General features: G+C 37.3%; 2 protein-coding genes and 1 long non-coding RNA gene across 3 annotated transcripts; 2 read left to right on the plus strand and 1 right to left on the minus strand.

The window, feature by feature from the left end:
- The first annotated feature begins 2,701 nt into the window (after positions 1-2,701).
- LOC121750593 (FT-interacting protein 7-like) lies at positions 2,702-5,997 on the plus strand. Its single transcript, XM_042145155.1, has one exon. The coding sequence runs from the start codon at positions 2,882-2,884 to the stop codon at positions 5,873-5,875; it is 2,994 nt and encodes a 997-aa protein (XP_042001089.1). The 5' UTR covers positions 2,702-2,881; the 3' UTR covers positions 5,876-5,997.
- Positions 5,998-9,738: 3,741 nt separating this feature from the next.
- LOC121751738 (stigma-specific STIG1-like protein 2) lies at positions 9,739-10,158 on the minus strand. Its single transcript, XM_042146532.1, has one exon. It carries the CDS (start codon positions 10,156-10,158, stop codon positions 9,739-9,741), a length of 420 nt encoding a protein of 139 aa, XP_042002466.1.
- Positions 10,159-11,717: 1,559 nt separating this feature from the next.
- Positions 11,718-14,082, plus strand: LOC121751720. Its single transcript, XR_006040180.1, has 3 exons — positions 11,718-11,776; positions 13,508-13,595; positions 13,808-14,082. It is a non-coding gene; the product is annotated as an uncharacterized LOC121751720 (long non-coding RNA).
- Positions 14,083-19,297: the final 5,215 nt, after the last annotated feature.

The raw sequence follows: 19,297 nt of genomic DNA on the forward strand, positions 1-19,297 counted from the left end.
TTATCCTTTGAACGTGTCGTGCCTTTCTCCTCTTTTTGTTAATTAGTGTCGGTTTGATAGTCAGTGAACTAATTATTACAACAATAAGATGAAACATCAAATCACAAATAGCATGTTAAAACAACAAAGATTTCATGCCAAAACTTTTTCACCAATGACAAAGTAACTAGCATTTATCATGAGAACTTGACCAATCAAAAAGTTCAATTTCTGTACGTATGAATGATTTCCTTTATGACCATGCAAATCTTATGAGAAATAGCAATAATTTTTTGTTCCATGTGAAAGTACAATTTAGTTGCGAATAGAAAATAATATACTCCCTAAAATTGTGTTGATTTAAACCATTTCACAATATGGGTACACATACACAGCAAAAACTTGTCTTCATTTAAATAAAATTAAAACTTGTCTTCATTCAAATACAAACATGATTCAAATTTTAATTTTGAACAATACCTAATAAAATTGATCAAATAAATATTTATAGAAATTATAGATTTCATATAACTTTTGCAAGTAAAATTACAAATATATCATAAGTATATGCTTGATGCTTCCATCAAAAGATGCATGGGATATGAGTTCGATAACTAACAAACCACCTATAACATGGACTAATCTTTATGTACTAACATACTAGTAGTCCTAAGAAAAAATTGGTATTAAAAAACATCATCGCCTACCTATCAATTAGGCAAATTATTAGAAAATCATAAAATTAATCAAATTCTGGTCCATCTTAGTATAATTTTGAAAGCTAAGTCAATCTTAAATTATGATTTAGTATCGTAATTTTATCAATTTTATAGGAGTATTAAAATTGGAATGATTCACTATAAATAACCGTGAAAATCAAATAAAAAATCATAAAACTTAAATTCTGGTATACTCCATATCGTAATTTTACCAAGTTTAAATTAAAATTCGAATTGTTCACTATGAGGTAGGGACGAATACTACTTTTACGACGCCACTAAGAGCGTCCACTATGGAGTGGACGCGGCGGACGCCGCGAAGGGGGGCGGTGGGGGTCGGTAGGCGCGGCGGTCATAGTGGGGGGGGTGTCCGCCGCGAGGGTGGACGCGGCTGGTGGGGGAGGGCGGCGGATGAGGCTTCGCCGCGAGTGGGGCGAGGACGCGGCGGTGGGGGCGGTTGCATGCGATTTTAAATTTTTTTTACACTTCAATTCACCTATAAATACACCCCACTCCATTCATTATTTTCACACCATTCAAACACAACATCTGTACAAATTTCTCTCACTACAATTTGGGGTCGGAAATGAACAATTTGTGGAGAGACAACTGGAATGCTATGATTCAACGCTTCGCTGATATCCGCAGGACCACATCACATAACACACTGCAGGCCGATTTGATTGAAGAAGTGTGGGCACGTAGGGGAGGTGGTGGCGTTGTGTAAACTTGGTAGTGATTTGTACTAGATTCAATGGAGTGTGTGATTTTAATTTTAATTTTAATTTTAATTTTAATTTAGTGTGTAATTCTAATTTTAATTTTAATTTTAATTTGTATTTTATTTTATTTTTTATTTTAAGTTCGTATAGTCGGCTTCTTCTAATTACGTATAGCCCGATAAATTTGTTCATAATTACTTGAAACATTATAAAATGAAAGTTGATTATAAAATTTGTGGGCTATTGGAGGTGTCCACCATAGTAGCGGACACAAAATTTTGAGGCTATGGACAACAAAATTAGGGCTATGGGGCGGGGCTATTGGGCGTGTCCACCTTACAGTGGACACACATTACCTATAGTAACCCTCTACTAAATAAATGTAATGAAATACCTCATGTGAGCTGACTTGGCATTTCTGCGACAATTGTACTGGCTTCAACGGTAACATCATCTGCTAGTTGGCATAGCATATCACTTGTATTAAATCGAGTTTTGCATTTAATTTGGATTAAAACTTGTGCCCCTAAATAGCAAATGGCAAACAATACTTATACTTCATGTGCCGTTACATATTTTGTTACACGCTACAATTTTATGAATCGCTTCCCACATTTATTTCAGCAATTCTAATAAAAAGATTTGTAAAAAATGAACAGTGCCAAGTTTCAAAATAATGAAAAATACTATTCCTCCGTCCCACGTTACTTGATGCGTTTCTTTTCGGCACGAGATTTAAGAAAGTTGTGTTCAGTGAGTTAAATAAAGTAGAGAGTGAATAAAGTAAGAGAAAATAGAGAGAGTAAAGTAAAAGAAAGAATAAAGTAAGTGAGATGAGATGTTTTGTTTTTATCCAAAAAGAAAAATGATTCAAGTAATTTAGGATAATCAAAAAAGAATACTTCTCAAGTAACTTGGGACGGATGAATTACTATATTTTATGCTACCGCACCGTCTGCACCTATGGTTTAGCCAAACACATAAAATTAGATTTGTCTAAAATTTCAAAAATAAAGGAACAAGTTTTAAATAGGTTGCAAAAGTAAACACACAAATTATTCGTCTAAAATCCAAAAAAAAAAGGAAATAAAATTGGCATTAAAGCCGAGATAATCTGTTTCTACCGTATACTTAATTAAACTTGATAAGCTCGATGTATAAACCTTTTTTTTCAAATTCGTTGAATTTATAATTAAACCAATTCAAATTTAATTTCAAGAAGTCGTTATAAATCTAAATTGAAGTCTTAATTTTCAAAATTACACCAGCTCCCAAACGCTCCTCTCAACTTTTCGACTTCTATAAATTTCCACAACAGTCCCCACAATAATCCTAAACATCATTTTTCTCTCCATCTTTTAATCTCCATCTCTCCAATTTGAACAAAAAAACCCACCATTCACATTTCACTGCTCCAAAACTTGAACAGCAATTTCTCAGAGAGAGTTCAATTCACCGTCAATGGCAGCGAATTGCACCAGGAAATTGACGGTGGAGATATGCAACGCGAAGAACCTGATGCCGAAGGACGGCCAGGGCACCTCCAGCGCCTACGTCATCGTCGATTTCGACGGCCAGCGCCGCCGCACAAACACTATTTTCCGAGATCTAAACCCACAGTGGGACGAGAAGCTCGAGTTCCTGGTGCACGACGTCGATACCATGGCGACAGAGACGCTCGAGCTCAACGTCTACAACGACAAGAAAGCCGGAAAGAGGAGCACTTTTCTCGGAAAAGTGAGGATCTCAGGAAGCACTTTCGTGAAATCCGGCGACGATGTGCCGTTGGTTTACTATCCGTTGGAGAAGAGAAGCGTTTTCTCTCAGATTAAAGGCGAGATTAGTTTGAAGGTCTCGTACGTAGACGATGAGCCGCCTCCGGCTCCGGCACCGGAGAAGAGTGATGCTCCGCCTCCTGCTGCGGCGGAGGAGAAACCGAAGGAGGAGGAGAAAAAGGAGGAGAAGAAGGAGGACAAACCGGCAGAGGAGGAAAAGAAGGAAGAAGAGAAAAAAGCCTCGCCGGAGGAGGAAAAGAAGGAGGATAAACCAGCGGAGCAGAATGCTGAGGCGGCGTCGGCTGTGCCGCCCCCAACACCACCGCCCTCGACTGAAGTACAGCATCCGCCAATTGCTCAACAGAAACTCGTGCAAGAGAAATCCGTTGCTTCAGATCACTCGAAAAACATGGAAATTGAATCAAAACTCTTCCGAAAAATCTCCAGCGTCAGCTCCGATCGACGGATCGCATTCGATCTCGTAGATCCGATGCCGTTCCTCTATATTCGCGTCGTGAAGGCGAAGATCTCGAATCCGGCCGGTGATTCCTCCTTCTGCGCTAAGATCGTGATCGGAACTCACAGTGTCAAAACAAAATCGCTCTCCGCCAACAACGAATGGGATCAGGTCTTCGCCTTCGACAAGGAAGGACTGAATTCAACTTCGGTCGAAGTTTCGATTCGCGCAGAGAAGAAGGTTGCAGAGAAGGACACGACGGAGGAGACATCCGCCGGAACGGTGTGCTTCGATCTCCAGGAGGTGCCGAAGCGCGTCCCACCGGATAGCCCCTTAGCGCCGCAGTGGTACAGCCTGGAAGGAGAGGGATCGCCGGGAAATGACATCATGCTTTCAGTGTGGGTTGGGACTCAGGCCGACGAGGCGTTTCAGGAGGCGTGGCAGTCGGATTCCGGCGGCTTGATACAGGACACCCGAGCCTCGGTTTACTTGTCTCCGAAGCTTTGGTATTTGAGACTAACGGTCATCCAAACCCAAGACTTGCAGCTTGGTTCGGGTACACCTGGTCCCGAGCCTAAGCTTCGGATTCCGGAGCTCTACGTTAAAGCGCAGCTAGGCGCGCAGCTGTTCAAGACAAGCCGAACAACCATTGGCTCGATCAATCCTACGTGGAATGAGGATCTTGTATTTGTAGCTGCCGAGCCGTTTGAGCCGTTTTTGACATTGACTGTTGAGGATGTGACAAATGGGCAGCCTATTGGGCACGCTAAGGTGCAGGTTGCCACCGTGGACAAGCGCACGGATGACAAATCAGAGCCTCGGTCCAGGTGGTTCAATCTGATTGCTGACGAGGTGAATAAAGCCTACGCTGGCAGGATACACGTGCGGGTTTGTTTAGAGGGCGGGTACCACGTGCTAGATGAGGCGGCTCATGTGACCAGCGACGTTCGAGCCACGGCTAACCAACTTGCCAAGCCACCTATCGGGCTGCTCGAAGTAGGCATCAGAGGGGCTACAAACCTACTCCCGGTCAAGACCAAGGACGGTACGTGTGGCACCACTGACGCCTATGTGGTTGCAAAGTATGGGCCAAAGTGGGTCCGGACACGCACAATCCTCGATCGATTCAATCCAAGGTGGAATGAGCAGTACACGTGGGACGTGTATGACCCTTGCACCGTGCTGACTATAGGGGTGTTCGATAACGCAAGGTACAAGCACGACGAAGCAGAAGGCAAGAAGGATGTACGGCTCGGGAAGCTAAGGGTGCGGCTCTCGACGCTCGACACCAACCGGGTGTACGTAGGCACGTATTCGCTTATGGTGTTGCTCCCGACCGGGGCTAAGAAAATGGGGGAAATCGAGATTGCATTAAGGTTTTCTTGCTCATCTTGGATTAGTCTCATTCAAGCATATGCTAACCCAATGCTGCCTAGAATGCACTATGTTAAGCCCTTGGGTTCAGCTCAGCAAGACATTTTGAGGCACTGTGCGATGAGGATCGTCACGGCACGACTAGCCCGGTCTGAACCTGCATTGAGTCAAGAAGTGGTTCAATTCATGCTGGATACGGATATGCACATGTGGAGCATGAGGCGGAGTAAGGCCAACTGGTTCCGTGTGGTCGGGTGCCTATCTAGGGCGGCCTCAATCGCTCGTTGGATCGATGGAATTCAGACCTGGATGCACCCGCCCACGGCGATTTTGGTCCATATCCTACTAGTAGCCATAGTGCTATGCCCACATTTGATACTGCCCACAATTTGTATGTACGCCTTCATGATCATATCACTCAGGTTCAGATACCGTCAGCGCACATCCTTTGCAATGGACCCGAGATTGTCCTACTTGGACGCCGTGGGGCCAGACGAGCTGGACGAGGAGTTCGATGGATTCCCGAGCGGCCGGTCGGAGGACCAGGTGCGTGTGCGGTACGACCGGCTGAGGGCCGTGGCGGGGCGGGCGCAGACGCTGCTAGGGGACATAGGCGCGCAAGGGGAGAGACTAGAGGCGCTGTTCAATTGGAGGGATCCGAGGGCGACTGGCATATTTGTGGTGGTGTGCTTGCTGGCTTCTTTGATGTTTTACGTTGTGCCGTTTAAGGCGTTTGTGCTGGCCTTCGGGTTCTACTACCTCCGGCACCCGAGGTTTCGCCATGACATGCCGTCGCTGCCGCTTAACTTCTTCCGGCGCCTGCCGCCGCAGTCGGATCGGATCATGTAGGCTATTGTTTAATTTTATTAGTCCTATTTGTTGAACTGATGCACTTTCCCAGTGTCCTAGTTATTGGTGTTTTTTACTCATTTTGTAAACCTGGAGATGGTGAATTCACCCGAATTTATTTATTTTGTCTTAAACTGCAATAAAAATATGCATTAAAAAAGGATAATCAAGAGTATAAATTTCTTGTTTGGGCCTAAAAAGTGAGGGTTGAGATTGGGGGTTGGTAATGTCTCTTTTCTTTTAATTAAGCTTTGGTGGACTTAAATTTAGTGACCGTTGCAAATTGAGGAGGTGCGCAAGCTCTTCCTTTCCTTACTTTCTTTCCCGGTGTGTTTAATTTTTAACTTTTTTCTGCAAATTGTGAAAGGACTTTTTGTTGATATTTTCTAGATCCTGTCACACGGCTAGCTTTGGCCTGAAATATTAACTCTCTAGCATATTAAAAATGAAACAAAATATAAGAAATATTAGTAGTATTTTCGTATTTTTCTTACATTCAATGGAAAAAAGGGTTAATGAATTACATTATAAGTATGATGCTCTAAAATTAGATGTACTAGTATCATTTAAGTTAAGAAATGATGCTTAAAAGCATGCTCACTTGACATAGTTTTTCAAGCTCCGTGTGAATGATGATTAGATGATGCTAAAATGTTAATTGTGATCTTTCTACATGATATATTTCGGTATCTAATGCTCTTGTTTTGTGAGTGTAACCTATTAATGATTTTTGTTAAGGTGAACTTGAATGATGTGCCTATTAAATTCGAATCGTATATTGAATATTGAATAGTAGTATTTAATATTTATATATCTGTGAACAGTTACCGTTGGAGAATTCAATAATGGAGTAGGTGAGGAAGTGAAGGATAATCTGATTGCTCCAACAAATATAACAGAAACTTTAGTGGTAAATTTCGAACTATTTTATGATTTAATTAGTGAAGTGCTAATAATTAAATGGACGAATTGACCTTTTTCGGCCCAAAATGCCATTCAGCCCTCAAGGGAAATGAAAGAGAAATGACAATTTGACACACTTCAATTTTTTATGCAAATTTTCCTATTTTATTTTCATAGATTAATTGTAAATAAATAGTAATACTACTAACATGTAGTAGTGGATAGTGGTGACGTCTATGCAAATTCTGAAAATGAAATGATGATAGTCTCTTTTCATTACAAATAGACTAAAATAACACTTCAGAGCTACAGGATATTTTGGACAAAAAAGTCTAAAAATGTAAAAATCATTCTACCGATATTACGTCAAAGTCTAGAGACATGTGAAGATAATTTTAACATATAAGTATTATGTTTGATATAATTACAAAGTTTAAATATCAAAAATGAAACTCACTCTGTACAATATTAGGGAATACTATATGTCTATCTCACTAATTTAATTGAGATCAACTTGCAATGAAAATTAGACAATACTTCCACATGTAATAATATTCATGTGATCCTAAGGGCATCCACAACGCGTGGCGTAACCGGCCCGCGTTCCGTGCCGGAGGAACGAAACCGCGGAGAAACGCGTTGCAGCCGGCCTTTCCGTCCCCAGCCTGTCCCGAGACCCGCCACCACGAGACGCGGCACGCGACGTCTCGCCACGCGCCGAGGCGACGTGGCGAGCTCCCAGGCCATGCGTGACGCCCACTCGTCGGACCGCGAGTGGGCGTCGTCACGATGACGCAATAAATATATATATTTTTTAAATTTGAATTTAAAAAAAAAATTGTAAACGATAATGTTACCGTTTATAGCCGTTTTTCAATTTTTTTTATTTCTTTACTTTATAAAATACTCATATTTCATACTCATTTCTTCACTCACGAGTGGGCCGACGCCCACTCGTCGGCCCGCGAGTGGGCGTCGTCACGATTACGCAATAAATATATATATATTTTTTAATTCGAATTTTAAAATAAAATAAAATTTGTAAACGATAATGTTACCGTTTATAGCCGTTTTTCAATTTTTTTTATTTCTTTACTCTATAAAATACTCTTATTTCATACTCATTTCACTCACAAACACACATCTATTCCTCTCAAATCCTCTCTATTTCCACCTTTGGGCAAACTTTGGCGGATGAAATTATTAAATTGTGTACTTTTATTTTTTAGAAAATTATTAAATTATGTTTTTTTTTACGAATTTTATGTTGTAAGTCTATTTTATTTAATGAAGTGTGTTTGTTTTAATTGAATTGGGTTGGAAATAAAAATAAAAAATGAAATTGAATGAATAGTAATTTAAGGAACGGTTAAGGGACGGATAAGGAACGGAGGGTTGCAGGTTCCGTTCCTTAGTTAAGAAATGGAGTTAAAAAGTACAGTGACGCCCGCAAATAGTAATTTAAGGAACGGTTAAGGAACGATATAACAACAACGTTGTGGATGACCTAACGCCATATACCATGTGTAGGCCCATTTTTGGCGGTAATAATCTAAGGCCTTTTCCTGGTTTGAACTCAATACTAACGTTTGTTTTAGCTTCTCACTTAATTTGTAAAGCCACCATTTTAGTGAAAACTAAGTAACCACTAATCACAAAAGTTCACTTTACTTGAATTTCAATTTGAAGTTATTTGTTACACAATTTGCTTGTGCCTCTTGAACGACTAAACCAAGTGGTCCTTGCAAAAAAGTCTTTCTTCTTAATTCATTCTTAATTAGTAGTAACATTTAAAATAGAATAATTTATCATTTCTATTATTTCTTCGGAAATTGAACCCAAAAATTTATTAATATTATCGCTAATTAGTTTGAGGTTTCCTTAAAAAAATAGTTATGAAGTTCATACACGGCTAAAATTATTTTGATTGGTTGTCATATTAATTATTTGAGATTTTCTTTCATTAAAGATCACATCATTAATGATATTATTATATTGCTACAATCAATTTTTTTTGTTCATTCCGAAAATCTACAGTCCGTCGTTCGATTAAAAAAACCTTATACTCCACCAATGAAAATCATACTTATAAATTTTATATAGCTTGAAACATTGTGTCAATAAATTGTCTAAGGTATTAGAAAACACTCCGTCCGGTAAAGAGTATTTTTTTTTATCATTTTGTTACATCCACCAATAAAAATCATACTTATAATTTTATATAGGTCGCATATTTATTTTAAATTTTTTATTATAAAATTAATATATTAAAAATTATAGACATTCAACTAAATTATCATCTCATTTTTCTCCACTTATTTTAAAACTCGTGTTAAAAAAGGTAATTCCTAATCGTGGACGTAGGGAGCACTATGTATAATTGCATATGTACATGGAATTTATTTAATTTTGCTTCTGCGCGAAATATTAATCGGAGAAATTTTGTTTTTACTCGAAATCACAAGATTGAGTATTGATTCTAAGTTGCAATAATAAATTATGTATTCTTTATCTTACGAAAGATACATGTATATGACAATCAATATTAATCTATAAAACTAGCAAACTTTCCATATATAAACTCGCAATGATTAAATATCGATAATATTTGCATTGAAACAATAATGTATGTAGCCATACAAATCCACTAACACCGGCCAAAATTTCATGTAGGTACGGATCAAAACAATCGACAAACTATTTTAATACACACTCTTATATATATATGATCAATTTCTTGATCTTTTATGTCCCAATCATAAATACACATTTATTCATCAATTTATATACTCCTTAAACCCACGAGGAATAATACGTGACACAACAATACTAAACACCCCACATAAATATAAAAACCACCAATTCGAATGCGGTTTTCATTTATTATTGCAATTCATTTTTCAGAAAAAATATAGGTATATACCAACCCTTGAATTCTTCCTTTTCCATGTCACCTTGATCTATGCATACTCGCACGTGCCGTACAAACATAACTTGCACTTCTTGTCGCACGCGCCACAGTGTCTCTTGTCGTAGGCGAGTAGCACGCACTCTCCTCCGCAGCACTTCTCCGTAAAGGCACACTTCTTCTTACACGAGCCGCAGTTTTTGTCGTCGTACTGCAAGTCAAGGCACTTGTTGTTGCAACATGTGGAGTTTCGGCCGCCTTCCTGGCAGGCGTCGTTGTCCTTCTTGCAGTGGTCTGCGGCTCTAGGGTTTTTCTCCTTCGCTTGGAGGAACCGGCTGACACGAGCTGTGGCAGCAGGTTTGGAGGGCGGGGCCCGAGAGGGAGGCGTGGGGTCGGGTGTTTTGGCCGTGAGGGTTAGGGTTACGGCCATGGCAAAGGCGACGAGGGCGAATGTCACTTTGATCACCTTCATTTTTTTTGAAGGTGAAGGAGGTAGAATTTTTTGTGGTGTTTATGAAAATGAAGATTTTTTTTTTATATTTGGGGATTGATTGAGAGAAGTGAGATTGGTGATTATGGGGGAATGGGGTTTATAAGTGTGGGAGAGGAGAGTTGACGCGGAAATGGTGGTGAAGGCGTGTTGTTGCATGGAGTGTGTTCGAATATAGGCGTATATATACTATTAATTTCTTATTTTTTGATACTATAAGTTTTGTTGTGTCTATGTTATGATAATGTGTATGCCATGTTTGATTTTTCCTCAAGATTATCAACATTCATTTATCGTTGTGAAAAGTTATCATTATTGTTAGAAATACAAATCCTTTCGCGCGCCTATCAATATTGACTATATACCATTAAACGAAATATGTACTCATAATAAAATAGTAGGATTTTATTTGTGGAGTGTATAAAAAATGAAAAGGAAAACAAAAGTAGGATTAAATTACATGGAACGCCAAAATGCGAATTAAAGAACCTTCTTGGTTGACCTTATGAGAAGCAAGAAAAAATGTAAATCTAAGGATGCCATTTATAGAAGCAAACGAGGGGAAATCGATTAAGAAATACTACTACTACGAAATCAAATCTATTTAATAATTAGTTACATTTTCCTTATGATATATGATTAAAACTATTTTGTATCCTTTCCCAATCTCTCTTTTCTTTAGAAACTATAATTATTTATAAAAGGTATCCAAAATGAGAAATTAAATATTTAAGTATTTTTGTTAAGTAGTATAAATTAGGACTAACGCGGATCATTTTGCCCCAAATTAGAAAGCACCAACTCCTAAATCGCGATAACGTAATTAATCAGCTCCGAAGTTGAAATCGTCACCGGCGCAGGAATTGTCAGCGGCCACCGCGGCGCAGGAACTGTGAGCGGCTACCTTTTGGGGAATGACTCGAGAATGAAATGACTGTGAGCGGCCACCGCGGCGCAGGAACTGTCAGTCCTAATTTTGTTTTTGGGGAATGACTCGAGATTCTTGCTGTGATAATACATGTTTGGGTACATTTTGGGGAATTACTCGAGAATGAGATTGTGCCAGTAGCTTGACCAGAAACTGCTTGAATGTTCTATTTTTCTGGAATATTTTTTTGTTTGCTTCTAGCCTTAAAGTAGCAGAAGGATACATATCCTGAGTATTTGCTAAAATAGAACTTTGATATTCAATTCAGCATCATGTGGTTTATTACAACAAATAGCAAATAGAAATGGTTTAGGAGAGCTAATATGGGAAAACTAAGGACACTTTATTTTTCAAACTCTCTCAAGTTCTCCACTCGTCTAAAATGTTACAATTCACTCCTATTTATAGGCATCATCTTCCTATTCTAGAATCTAATATCTATCATCTAGATTATTCTCCTAAAATATCTAGATATTTCTACTAAAATATCTAGATATTTTCACAACAATTCTACAATATCTAGATATTTTCATTACAAAATCAAGTTTAATAATATTCCAACATTATTTATCTGGGATGGGCCGTGTTCAGTTATAATTCCCAAACCTTGTTATGGGGAGTACTATTTTTCGGTTGATTCATGTTTTGCTGTGCCTTAGCCAACAATAAAAGGTTCGATTCTCTTATTGCATCTCTGTTGGGTTTAGTAGAAGTAGTTATGATAAAGTGAGGGGTAATTACATGTTTTATACAAAATGTTTTACTTTTGTTTCAATTTAGTACAAAAAGTATTAAGTTTACATATTTCATACAAAAAGTTACATTAGTGTTTTAGATTAATACATTCCTTTAAATATTTTAAATACAGTTAGTTAATTTATAATTTATCCAATTTATCATTATAATAAAAGAATAATTAGATATTTAATACAATTATCACTCAAAAAAAACAGTCAATATCAATTCTTCCATCAATTGATCGTGGTTTAAAAAAATTATGTTTCTCAATATACTTTATTTTTATTATATTCTTTATAGAACATGGTATAAAATAAGTTCATATTTCATATTTACAAAATGACTAATCTAAGCTTCAAACAGTCAATAAGTCAATATTTAATTTTTACAAAAAAGATTCAATATCTTTTTAGTTGTATTCTCCATTGTTACATGAGAAAGCTTCGACAATAAAATGCAATTCGCTAATTTGATGGTGAAGAGTGGTGATTTTTATGTGTTTTTCATTTTTGTGAGTAATAAAAATAATTGTGTTTGAAATAATTAATGGAAAGTTTTAATTTAAAACTTTTTGTACAAATTTGAAACATTTATAAAATTTTTTGTATGTATGATGTAATTGGAAGTAATGGTGTTAGTAGGGACTTAACGGAATGTATTATTTTGGTACACTAATGTAACTTTTTGTATGAAATAGATAAACTTAATACTTTTTGTACTAAATTGAAACAAAGGTACACTTGATGGATACTGATCCATTCAAGGTAACATTTTCTGCCTCTCGCATTTTGGAGTTCTTTTATTTGGGATCCAATGCTCCACGCTCAGCAATATATCATGGCAATGTAGTAGTTCAAGGTTATTTTTTTAGTGGTCCAGATACCACCGAAAAAACAAACATTGAACATAAATAGAGAAAGGAGATTATTCTCAAATCCTGTATCCTGCAGTAACACAATCGGTAGAGTTTAAGCCAAACGAAGCAATTGATTAAACTTGCAACACTCTTTATCAAAACTTAATTCAACAACACAACATATAATAATAAATGTGAAAGTATACCGCAAGGAAATAATTATATTTAGAACAGAACTCAATTGAAAAACTGACCTCGAGTGAATGGCTCTGCAAGGGCAGGTTTCCGAAAGCTCACACCACAGTGTTCGCACACATTCAGTTTCTCGCCATGCTCCTTTTCTTCGTTCAGCTCCTTCTTACTTTCTTCCTGCAATTCACAAAATCCCTCATCAATTAACACAATTCGACAGTAAATTGCTTAACTGCATGCATAACAGAAGATGGAAATTTCAAAACACAATCCGCAATAAACTCCATCCTCCAGTACCATAATTCAGATCTTAAAAACACATAATCAAGCACACACCTCGTGGCGAGTACGGATGTGAGCGGTTTTCTTCGATCGGCAAATTCCGCAGAACTCGCAGTAATGTCTCGGAAGATTGCATCGCGCGCTTTATCTACTTCGTCCACCGCCATCGAAATACAGTATAGGTGTAGAATACGAAAAGGCCGAGGTAAGAAGAGAGGTTAGGGCTGAATATATTGGAAGAGAGGCTGAATACCTGTGAATTTTCATACTGTATTACTCCGAAAGCCGGAATTCGTATATTAGACCCTCTAATTAACACTGCGAATACCGTGCAGTGGAACTAAACCAAAAATACTCTCGACACGATGCCTTCTTTGCCTCAGCCAGGCACGGTCACCATTTGCGAAATCAACAGGGAACTAGGTAACAATTTCTCATCACTGTACCTCATTTTTGCAAACTTCATTATAATCATTTCCACCTGGGGATGATCAAGCGAATTATACCTACTCTAAAATGCTTGTACTCCATTCTAATCGTTATTTGCTTAATTTTTTTTGTTGTATACTAGTGGTTTTCAGGGCTGTGATAATTAGTTGTTAAATAATTTGATGTATTGATTGGTATAATTTCAGGGGAATGTATTCAGTCCGATCCAATTTGAATCAGAGAGGTTGTTGGAGGTGGGGACTGAGCAGGAATCAGTTGAACGGAGGCATTCCATATGCGGTACTAGAGGCTCTGTTGAGAGGCTCCCTCAGGCCTCTTTTGCTTTGCAGCCTGCCGATGTAATGTAATGATCATCCTACACTTGCTCCCTAGTTAACAGTTTTATAAATTACACCTGTTTCGACATTATTGTTTCAAGTTATGAAATTACTTGGCCTAAAATTAAGCCAATTACTCGTTATAGGCCTTACGCACAAGTTCCACTGGTCCAGTCTAATTTTTATTAGGCATAAGTAGCAATGTGTTTTTGTTAATAAGATAGCAAATTATTATCTTTTGGATATTTGGTTAATGCAACAATTATTATTGTTTTTTATATAATCAACTGTTGAATAATATTATAAATTTAATTCATAAACCTTTTTCATAACATCGCATGTGCTAAAAGTTAACAACTGAATTGGGCCTTATTTAAATCCAAGGGTTACATTTTCGTTTTATAAAAATTAATCACTATAGGTAACAAAAGAATTTTAAAAAATGTGTAGAATTTACTTAACTATATCGTGTATCAAATATACAAGTAAATCATGGGGAAAATAGCTTACAGAAACTTCTCTAGCATATAGATTTACTTAAAAATATAACACTGTATTCACGAATCTAACTTTATAAATATCATTGTAAAATTTTAGTATTAATTTATTTTTAAGAAACTAATTTTTATAAATAAAAATGAATGCTTGGTCATTCAAGTAATTATCACCACTACTTGTCATTGAAAGAGAAGAAGATGGTACTGGGTACGTGTTGCAGGTGGGTAAGTCATGGGAGTGACTATCACCATCACTGGTCTTGCCAACTCATCTGCAACACTACCCAATACCTTCTTTATCTAATCATGTATTTTTAATACTATGCAATTATCAAATTACTATTCACATGAAAGAAACAAGGATAGGATACTTGGTCATTCAAAGTAACATGATAATACTCAAGTGGGAATACTTTTCCTAGTAATTCTTAAAAATTAGTAAGTAGTTGACTATTTTGAATAGGTGTTATCAAATTATTTTAATGTGTATAATGTTTGAAAGGAATAATACATAGTAGCTGTGTAGTTCCAATGCAAGTACACTATAAACATAATACTAATATTATGTTTGTTTTAATAAGTAGTTCAACTCTTTCTCTCCTTTAAATACCAACCATAATTTTGATCAAAACCCCCATCTGTTTGAAAGAAATATATTAAAATCTTGTATAGTTTTTATAATCAATTAAATATCGATCGTTTTTTTCCAACAGGACTCGTAAATACAGTTAAGAATCAAGTGTTACTCGACAAGTTTCATGTTCAGGTATCTCTCTCACAAATTTCACATAATATTATCAAGAAATTAAAACTGATTTAAAAACACGAAAATGATTCTACATTGACCGTTACTAATTATTCTCTATTTAAACTTTGTAGGATGTTAGAGAAATTGAGAATTATGAGGATGTGAAGGTAAAGATTTTAGAGAGAAGACTAAACATTGAACTTAATGATCAATGCAAGCACTTAACTTAATTAATTAGGATTTTAGTATATCTAACTACGCAAAAACTAATCTAAAAGGTAAGCCACATGGGCAATAAATTTAACTTTTTCTTTACAAAAGTCACTAAGACAAGGGAAATCAACATGTAATATGGCTTTTAATTAATTAATTTCCCTATTTTTTTAGTCAATTGCATCATCATAAGAATATTCTATATATACATATACTTACTATACGATTGGACATGCACAGGCACAATATTGGTTGATTCCGAACCAAATTATATATAGCATCAGATCTTGGTTGATTCCGAACCAAATTATCAATCATAAAATCCCAATTCCTTAGTGCTAGCTGCAAAAGTGTATTCATAATCTAGCTCAAAACCAAACATACACGAAAAGATCATTTTTTTAATCCCAACAATTAATTTATCTCATTATGTATTTTACTAATTATATATTCTTGAAGCTTGAAAACAGCAAACTAGGACAGAAAAAACTGTCCCACGTAAGAACAAGCCATAGTCGGTTTCACATTTGAATATTTAATTTGGCCTTTGCTTTCTGCTCTAATCTCTATCATTAAATATTTACGAATATGTGAGAAACTAGGACTCATGTCTGCCTAACGCCAGAAGAATTATATTTGGGCAGATATTCTAGATTTTTCTCTCTTTTTATTTATTTTTATGCATTCCTGATTCCTTCTTCACATGGCCCCAAGGGCGGACACACGTGGAGAGAAGGTAGGGCTTTAGCCTCTAATGAATTTATATTTTTAATTTTTTCTTTTATAAAGTTTTATAATTTTTTCATAATTTATACGTATAATTATACTAAAGCCCTTGTTAGTAATTTAAATCACATAGAAAATTGTTTTCAAATAATATTTTGAAAATATAGCCCTTATTAATGTTCATTTCTGCGTCTGTCCCAGCATGGCCCAAACCCTAGAACTTTTAGACTATCTCCATCTGTGACACTCACCCAACCCAACCCAACCCCAATCAACTTTTAATAAAATATTCATTTCTCTATCCTCCACATACACAACTCTCCCCCAATTTAACCCCCATCAACTTTTTTACTTCCATCAGTGACCCCAACCCAACCCAATTAAATATTTTCTTTTTCATATATTTTATATTAATCTTTTAATTTATAGTTAATTTAGATATATTAAATAATGTCTAAAAATTATAATAAAAAAATATATGATTCAAATTTAAAACAGAAAATATTAGATATTCAAATAATTAAAGCACAATATAATAATAAATTACACACATTAAAAAATACAAGGCGATAATAGAAATAAACAAACCAAAATACAAATGAAGAGTTAAAAAAATCATATAATTTGGCTTTTTTGGAAGAACGTTTCACAATGAGTATTGGAAGGATATATGGATAAATATAATAATAATTGAATAAAACAAATTCATAACTAAAAGTAATAAAAAAATCAAAAATTAATTTAGTGTAAAATGTTCAAGATTAAAAATGTAAATCTATATATGGATAAATATATTTCTTATTGCAATAAAAATATAAGTACAAATTTATACAATAACCAAATTTGTACAACTAGTAATAAAATAAATCAATAAATAAAAGTAAAAGTATTTCAATATTGACCAATAGGATTGTGCCATGTGTACATGACCTCCACTTTTTGCTTGGGCCGACAGATTGACAATGGAAGAGGAGGTTGGGTTGGGTTAATATAATTTAGAATTATTTTTATTTATTTGTTTTTTGTCCTATATGGGTGACCCTCCCTCCATTGTCACGGATGGAGGTGGTCTTATGTCCTTTTTGGTTTGACATCACCTCAATTCTTTCACATATGTACATAACCTCCGTTCTTTGAATTTCAATTTTCAACCATCTCGCGAGTTAGAGTTAGAGTTATAGTTACAACTCACACCCTTCCATATACGCAAACATGAGATGGCTCAAAACGCAACTTCCATATGTTTGGATAATGTGTGTGAGTTGTAACTTGGAGTAAAAAATTTATGTAAAGTACTACTATATCGCTTATATCCTTTTGTGAGCATCTTTTTGATACTTAGCTGAAATCAACACTTCCTAAGTTGTTATTGAGATCACCGAATTTACAATTTTATACAAATCAAAGCCGATCGAGATATAAATCAATCAAACTTTCGTGCGTAAATTTATAGTACTACTATTATTTAAATATAATGGATAGCAAATACAAGTCAAAGAATGATAAAAAGTATTGTCGGAAAATATAAGAGCATGCACAACGGTGGACGGACGGCGTCCGTCCGTCCGTGCCGCTGGCAAGAACGAGACCCGTCGCCGCTGCGCTCGCGCCGCTGGCACGGCGCTGCTCGCTGCATCGAGCACGTCCGTGCCAACGAGCAGGCGACGTGGCGAGCAGCGATTGGGCAACGGCATAGCCGTTGCCTTTGAATTTTTTTTATTAAAAATTCGGTATTTAATTTTAAAAATCGATAAAAAAAAATATTTTTCAAATCCCAAAAATATGGCCCATTTTTTGCTCGTTTTTCTGAATTTTTTTGAATTTATTTTATTTTATTTTTCCCCAAAATCATCTATAAATACACACATTCATCATCCATTTATCACTTCAAATCATCTCTCATTCATTTCTCATTCATAATTCTCATACAAACTATCTACACCTTCATCTCTCACTCAAACCTCAAATGGATTTCACCCTTCTTATGGCGGAAGCAGAGCGCGAAGAACAAGAATACTACGAACAACATCGTGCCGCTTACGAAGCATATGTCGCGGCGAATACCCCCGCTCCTCCTCCTCAACGAACTAGATCAACTCGCCGCTACATCCATCGTGACCGGGAGAGAGCCAACGAAAGGCTCGTTGCAGACTATTTTGCCGACCAGCCGCGGTTTCCGGCAGATTACTTCAGACGCCGTTTTCGCATGTCAAAGCGCTTGTTTATGCGAATTGTCAACACATTGTCCGCACGTGTTGAATTCTTCCAAACAGGTCCAGATGCAACCGGCCGGCAAAGTATCACGCCGTTACAGAAGTGTACGTGTGCCATTCGACAACTCGCTACTGGGCAAACGGCCGACCTCTTCGACGAGTATTTGAATATCGGTGAGTCCACTGGAATCCTTTGTTTAAAAAATTTTTGCGATGGCGTTCGTTCAGCCTTCGGTGATGAATTCCTTCGGTTATCCACCACAGATGATTGCCAAAGGTTGCTTCGTCTTCACGAATCAGTCCATGGCTTTCCCGGAATGCTTGGCAGCATTGACTGCATGCATTGGAGGTGGAAGAATTGCCCGACTGCTTGGAGGGGGCAACACTTAAGTGGTCACAAAAGCGGCGGCCCAACACTTATCCTTGAGGCGGTCGCCGACTACCACCTATGGATTTGGCATGCATATTTCGGCGTTGCCGGATCCAACAACGACTTGAACGTGCTCTATTCTTCACCACTCTTTAATGATGTGATGAATGGTGTAGCACCGGCGATCGACTTCACCATCAACGGAAATACATACCACATGGGTTACTATCTCGCCGATGGTATCTACCCAAGGTGGTCGACTTTCATGAAGATGCTCAGCAACCCACACGACCCGAGACGGGTTCTTTTTGCGCAGCGTCAAGAGTCTGCGTGGAAATAAGTCGAAAGAGCCTTCGGGGTCCTTCAAGCCTGATTCAACATTGTGAAGGCCCCGGCTCGGCTGTGGTACGTGAATAATTTCGCTGACATTATGTTCACGTGTATTATCTTACACAACATGATTATAGCCGACGAAGGACCGAGGGCGGCTAGCTTCTACGACGAGGATGAAGCCGGAAGCTCAACTGCGAGGTCTCCCCCACGCCGATGTGTGCATACGACGGTGGGCCAGAGGATCGAGACAAGGCACAC

Source organism: Salvia splendens, chromosome 10, assembly GCF_004379255.2.
Source record: "Salvia splendens isolate huo1 chromosome 10, SspV2, whole genome shotgun sequence".
Taxonomy (NCBI): Eukaryota; Viridiplantae; Streptophyta; class Magnoliopsida; order Lamiales; family Lamiaceae; genus Salvia; species Salvia splendens.

What these genes read in the sequence shown, in the direction of transcription:
- LOC121750593 (XM_042145155.1), top strand. Translation starts at nt 2,882, where the DNA reads ATGGCAGCGAATTGCACCAGGAAATTGACGGTGGAGATATGCAACGCG.
- LOC121751738 (XM_042146532.1), bottom strand. Translation starts at nt 10,158, where the DNA reads ATGAAGGTGATCAAAGTGACATTCGCCCTCGTCGCCTTTGCCATGGCC.